The sequence below is a fragment of the Sinocyclocheilus anshuiensis genome, unplaced genomic scaffold, assembly GCF_001515605.1.
Source record: "Sinocyclocheilus anshuiensis isolate Anshui unplaced genomic scaffold, SAMN03320099.WGS_v1.1 scaffold5090, whole genome shotgun sequence".
Taxonomy (NCBI): Eukaryota; Metazoa; Chordata; class Actinopteri; order Cypriniformes; family Cyprinidae; genus Sinocyclocheilus; species Sinocyclocheilus anshuiensis.
The window spans coordinates 32,912-39,582 of NW_015548515.1; the positions used below are offsets into that span (position 1 = coordinate 32,912).

At 36.1% G+C, this 6,671-nt stretch overlaps 1 protein-coding gene across 1 annotated transcript in view; it reads left to right on the forward strand.

Moving 5' to 3' along the window:
* The window catches only part of LOC107656795 (uncharacterized), a 21,805-nt gene extending 15,885 nt beyond the window's left edge, over positions 1–5,920 (forward strand). Inside the window, exons 4-6 of the mRNA XM_016444742.1 lie at positions 5,053–5,100; positions 5,227–5,307; positions 5,838–5,920. Coding sequence (XP_016300228.1) covers positions 5,053–5,100; positions 5,227–5,307; positions 5,838–5,920 — 212 coding nt within the window. The remainder of the gene's footprint in view (positions 1–5,052; positions 5,101–5,226; positions 5,308–5,837) is intronic.
* The last annotated feature ends 751 nt before the right edge of the window (positions 5,921–6,671 follow it).

The window sequence follows — 6,671 nt, forward strand, 5'->3', positions numbered from 1 at the left end:
CAGCTGTTGATTTCTGGAACGCAATGGCCAATCAGAGGTGATTGCTGTAAGTTAGAATCTACTCACCACAGGGCTGAAATTGCTTGCTCACGAATGCTCTCATTTTAACACACGAAGTGTAGACATTGTGAAAGATTCATTGTGCATATGTTCATTGTGTTATAACATAGCTGTAAATTTCTTTGATGTGCTGAAAAACAAATCTATATATAGATTACTTTTATGCTGGCTTTTGCGGGCGGGCGGGAGCGGGCCCAGATAAGGTATTTTTCTACGGGAGCGGGACAGAATCTTGCGGGAGCATTGTGATTGGATATTTACACTGTCAAAACAGGAGACAAACCAATGGGCCACTGGCTGCTCGCTGTCCCTCTCAAGCTTCTAGTTTGGTTTCTTTCGTTCTTTTGATTTTGTCTTTGCCCAGTTTGTATTCTAGTTATTGATTCCTAGAATTTGCCTTTTTGGTTCTTTTTGTTTTATTTGCTCTCTGCAGTTTGTTTCTTTGTTTTTTTTTTCATTCTAGTCGGTGTGTAGTCAGTGTTATTTTGCTGCTGCTTGTTCTCTCTTGTGATCTTGTCGTGTTATGTCTTGTGGTTGTTCCTGTTCTGTGTCCTGAATCCCTCCTGGCTGCTGTTCTTTAGACCTGGCTATCTGACGGGACTGGTATCACTACAGCTCCAGTTTCTCAGGCTGCTGCCTGATATCCAGTGTTCTCATTGACTGGGGCTGCTCCATCTTCTTTGTTCTCCAGCAAGACTTTGTTCAGGTCTGACCAAGGACCATCAGACTGCCCCTTCCTACTGTTTGGACTCTCACATCATCCCATTCGTTCCTTGTCTTGTCAATAAACCTCACTCCCTTGATCATTCTGCATCTGGGTCTTTCTCTCTCTAGTAAACTGCTGTGACAAAACCTTGACAGAACGAACCAGCCATCACCAGACCCAGCAGCAATGAGCATCCATATAGTTCCTCCCGGTACCGCCAAGGAGAGACAGGCATTCCAGCAGGCAGTGACATCGCTCCGCCAGCAGGGCCGGGATGTGCGTTCATTTGCCCAGTTCTTCTGGACCATGGCAAGGAGCCTGGAGTGCCCAGATTAAACCCTTAAAGAGGCATTCAATCTCTGCCATACCACAATGGGAGATGGAGCAACTAAGGATCCTAGACTATTGGAACTTTTCCAATTATCTGCACCACCGCAAAGACATTATTATTATTATTATTATTTTCAATACAACAATTGTTTTGTTCAGACCAATGTGAAAAACGACCCATGTTTTTACTCTGCAAGCACGCAGAGCTTTAAATGTGAATTGGGGGATCGATAAGAAGATAATGCATTTAAAAAATCTAAACATAGGGGGTGTGCGGTATATATGGTCTGCGATAATATCGTAATTGTTGTTTTAGCAATGTGTGATTTGATATGAGTATATCGCGAAAAGCAAACACAAAACACCTACAGAGTGTGTGCATACATTAGATGAAGTCTAGCAGGTTAGACTAGTACGCATGTGCATTTATAGTGCGTTCTTTCATTGCATTAATCAGTCTATTCAAATGCATTTAGACTTATCACAATTTAAGATATGGGCCAGGAAATGTATATATTTATATAATTTCATATAGTTAGTCACACGAAGAGTGCCGTTTTTTTTTCTCCAAAAGTAAGCATGATTACAAATGTGATATTGATTTTATACAACAGTTCAATAAACAAATAGTTAATATTAAGATACTTACGTTTTAGACACCATATTTCCTGTTTTTTCTCTATTTCTCCAACAAAAATCATTCCAAACACAGCCACAGAGCTGTTTTGTGTCTCTGAGCAACAAGATGGTGTTTTGTTCCTGAATGAATCAACCGTTTAAATGAGTCGGTTCAATCGCAGTGACTCACGTATTACAGTTTTTTTCAACTGCTTACACACCAAATCTTTACTTGTCACACAATTTCTGAAACCTGACACTCAAACAGCAGAAGCACACACCAAATCTGCAAAACCATACGCTAATTTTTGGACTTTGACTCAGTTTTCAATTTCATAAAACACTTTTTGCAAAACACAACACACAATTCTCTATGTAACACACAAATATGTAACAGGAAGTATCTTGATTTCCTTTTTCAAACACAACCAATCAAAATGCCACTCTAATTCATCAGCGCCTCACACTAACTCCTCACATGTGCAAACACTCATTGCTTTACTTAACACCAACCAATCATGGCTTTAGAATAGGCCTATAAATAGGCCAAAGGTAAAGTTATAGGTTTTGAACAATGGATGCAAACAATGCAGGCCAAAGGTCAAGTTATAGGTTTTGAACAATGGATGCAAACAATGCGGACAGCGTAAGGGGAGTTGGAGGGAGAGCCAGACGACGAGGCAGAGTTTGAGTTAGAGGAGGAGTTCAAAGAGGAGCAAGAGGAGGAGTTGTAAGAGGAGGAAGAGGACGAGTCGGACAGGGAAGAGGAGGAGGACAAAGACCAGGAACAAGAAGAGTGGTCTCTGATGAGATTAGGGCTACTATCATTGATCATGTGATCAACCATGGTTCATGATATGCTTGTTCAAGGCCTGCAGAACGAAGACCAGGCAAGATTTGTCATCATCTGGGATAATGTCAGCTTTCATCGCGCCCATCAGGTCCAAAACTGGTTTGTTACTCATACCCATTTTTCTGTTGTCTACCTGCCTCCATATTCACCATTTCTAAACCCTATAGAGGAATTTTTCTCCACATGGCGCTGGAAAGTGTATGATCGTCATCCCTATGTCAACATGACAATTCTCCAGGCAATGGAGGAGGCATGTGGAGACATTGATGCTGCCTCCATCCAAGGTTGGATACGCCATACAAGGAGGTTCTTTCCACGGTGTCTGGCAAGAGAGAACATGGCATGTGACGTGGATGAAGTATTGTGGCCGGACCCAGCCCGGAGGAGGGATTGAGCCTAGATGCATCCAACCATCACACACACACAATTCCTTTGAAATAATCATCTTTTTTCAAAATTCTGTTTGGATTCTGTCTACATTGTTGTATTTTCTTTTCTCTAGTACTGTATTCACAACCACAAATGCTTACAGTAAAAAAAATAAATAGCTTGGTTTCAATCTTGCTTTCGTGTTTGCTGTGAATTTTTCAAAATCTGACAATTACTTTCGATCTTGTACAGAAATGTCCATAGGAGCTCATGAAAGAGCTTTAGGTTGAATTAGTGTGTGTGTATATGACCTATCCAAAAATATATTATTATTATGGCAAAAGTGTTTGCAACGTAAGACAGATGTTTGCTTTTGAGATGTGTCTGTGATCGTTTGAATGCAGTGCTTCATTTTGCAAGCGATGTGTTTAGCATTTTGTGTGTGCAATTCTTGGATTTGTGTGTTAAGTTTTGAAAAAAAAGAGGTAAAGTTTAGAAAATGTGTGTAAGCAGTTGAGAAAAACGGTGACTTGCTGCCGCCTACTGGTGGTTTTAATTTCACATTTAAGGTACCTTTTTGTTTTTATCAAACATCAGTTTTCAATGTTTTATGTTTAAAATATAAAAACATTATTTATGCATTTGTAACTGCAGGTTAAAGTATCCCATGTCCCTCAGAGCTGCATTAAAAAGTGTGTAAATGCATCTAAATGGCACTTCTAATGCAGCTTCTGTGTTTCCTCTGCATTGCAAAGATACATTTTGTTGATACTGTTTTAATTTGCTTGGTAACAGCCCAAATGCAAAAAAAATAAATATGACTCAAAAGATGGTGCACACTTTTAGAAAAAATGGCTTAAAGGTAAAAATGCCCATAAAACCTGTTGGAACTTATTAATTTATATTACTGCTGTGAACTGACCACACAGAATATGAAGAATATCAAAAAATTCAGGAGTCAGCTGTTAACGGTAGTCCTTAAGATATCAGCACAATAACACACTCAGCAAAATATCGTCAAATTATCATTACCGATAAAATCCCAGAATATTATCAAGATATAATTTTTTGTCAATATCGCACAGACCTAATTTGTTATTTAATTGAAATTATAATTTATTGATAATAATAGTTTAAATTAATATAATAATTAATACTTTTGACTCATCCATTTTCTTTAAAGTGGTTCAAAGGCTGAAATGTAAAGTTTATCATTTTACAAAACTTTTTGTTTTTGTAAAAACATGTATCTGAACTGTAAATTATGCTTTTTACAGTAATTTTACAGTTTAATATGTTACTATAGACATTGCCCTACCCCTCTCATATGGTATTTATTTTATTTGTGCAGGTCTTAAAAAGTCTTAAATTTGAGCTTAAAAATTTTAGAAAACGTTGTTTTTATGAAAACTTATCTGAACTGTAAATGATGCTTTTTACAGAAATTACAGTTTAATATGATACTATAGACATTGCCCTACCCCGCTCTTATGGTATAAATTATATTTGTGCAGGTCTTAAAAAAGGTCTTAAAAAGTCTTAAATTTGTACTTAAAAATCCTGCAGAAACCCTGTTATTTGTAGCCAAGTAGTCCTTACATGTACTGTATTTGTGCAGAACTGAGAGACGACTGTCTAGGGGAGGCAGAGAAGTCTTTTGTCAGAAGACTAAGAAACTGCTGTAACAAATAAGATCTCTTCACAGTAGTGTAACGAAAGTCAACTTTTCTTACATTTAATGCTGAATTTGATGGTATCTGCATCCCTCTATTTATGTCGTATACTGTAACAGACATCGACTAGTGTTTTGAATTGATCTCACTAGTGTTCTCTATGCAGGAAAATAGTCTGTGTATTTGACAGGTTTGTGTGTCATCTGAGGCCAAAGTTTGAGTCTGACAAAAGAGAACATGTTTTTGACTAAACTATTTGATTTTGAGCTGGAAGTTTGAAGTTTGCACAAGTTGGTGTGTAGTTTTGAGATTGTGTTTATAGTTGTGAGAAAATGGTCAATTGTTTCATGAATTGTGTGCTAGCAATCGAGAAAAACTGTAAGATGTTTTGTTTCTATGTTCATTATGTTTGAACTGAACTAACATACAGTATATGATCACAGATCCAGCAGAAACTGAAGCCTGTAGTTCTGCTGGATCATTATTCAGAGGTACGAGAGTTCATTAATGCTGAAACAGTCAATCTGCAGTGCTTTGTCAAGAACTGATCATCATTTTATACCTTTGATTTCATTTAGAAAGTCTTGATTCTGTTCATCTGTCCATCTTTCCTGCAGAGATTTTGATCATTCTTAAGACTGCAGTGTTTGCTGCTCCTACTGTGATTCTTCTTCAGATCATCTGTGCAAGAAGAGCTGGTGAGTTGTTCAGATGATTCACACTGATCTGGAACAATCTGCACTTATGAGAGCTCAGTAAATGCTTTTGTGTTGAATTATTTTGCAGGGAGGAAGGACTCACAGCACCCAGAGGAAATAGAGATTAATACAATATTAGTATAAAATACTCTACAAATAACAGGCCAGATTACAGCAAGATTTATCTTTATCTCAGTGAATTTTATGGATATTTGCGTATAGTTTTGAATTATATTTTCCAGTGCTCCATACTGTACTGAATACATCAAATATAATATGAAATCCTTACTTATTATATGAATGATTGTCTTTCCACCTACATCACATTCTGCAGCACATACGGCTTGACGGCGGTCCTTCTTGCATTGTTTCAATATAAAGCCATTTTATTCTTAACTGGATAATATTGGGTTTATTTTCAGATTTATGGATGAGAATATTTCATATTAAAAATATGACTTGTGTCCATGTAATTTTTCCCATATTAAAAAATGCACAACTTTTAAAAAAAAAGTATTTTTTTATTGCAGAACAACTACACTTGCATGTAAATATACACAGAGAATTTACAGTGTACTCACTATTACAATCATCACAGCGACAACAGAAATAAATCAAATAAATGATCCAGGGAACAGGGACGTGCAGAGAGTTCCTCAGGGGCAGCGGCTCAAATGTAAAATAGGCCAATGTAAAGAAAATTATAGGTCAAAAGTTCGGATACATTAATATTTTATATTTTTGCAAGAAGTCACATATGGTCATCAAGCCTGCATTTATTTGATCAAAATTTTAATATACTTTAAAATACATTTTATGCAATGCTGATTTATTATCAATGTTGGAAACCTGTGATACTTTTTCAGGATTCTTTGATAAATAAAAAGTAAAAAAAACAGAACAGCATTTATTTAAAATATAACTTTTGTAACAATATGCACTGATATTGTTAGAAAACATCTTATTTTGAATAAATGCTGCACTTTTTAACTTTTCATTTATCAATGAACCCCAAAAAGTATCACAGGTTACAAAAAATATAAATAAAAAATAAGCAGCACAACTCTTTCCAACATTGATAATAAATCAGCATATTAGAATGATTTCTGAAGATCATGTGACACTGAAGACTGGAGTAATGATGCTGAAAATACAGCTTTGATCACAGACATAAATGATATTTTAAAGTATATTCAAATAGAAAAACATACTATTAAATTGAGTACAATTTAATTATTCTTTTAAATGCAATTTTTTTCTGCATTTTTGTTCAAATAAATGAAGGCTTGATGTGCATAAGACACTTTCATAACGCTGCATAATTATCAGAAAAGGTAATATAATAAAGTCCTTTCACGTCACCA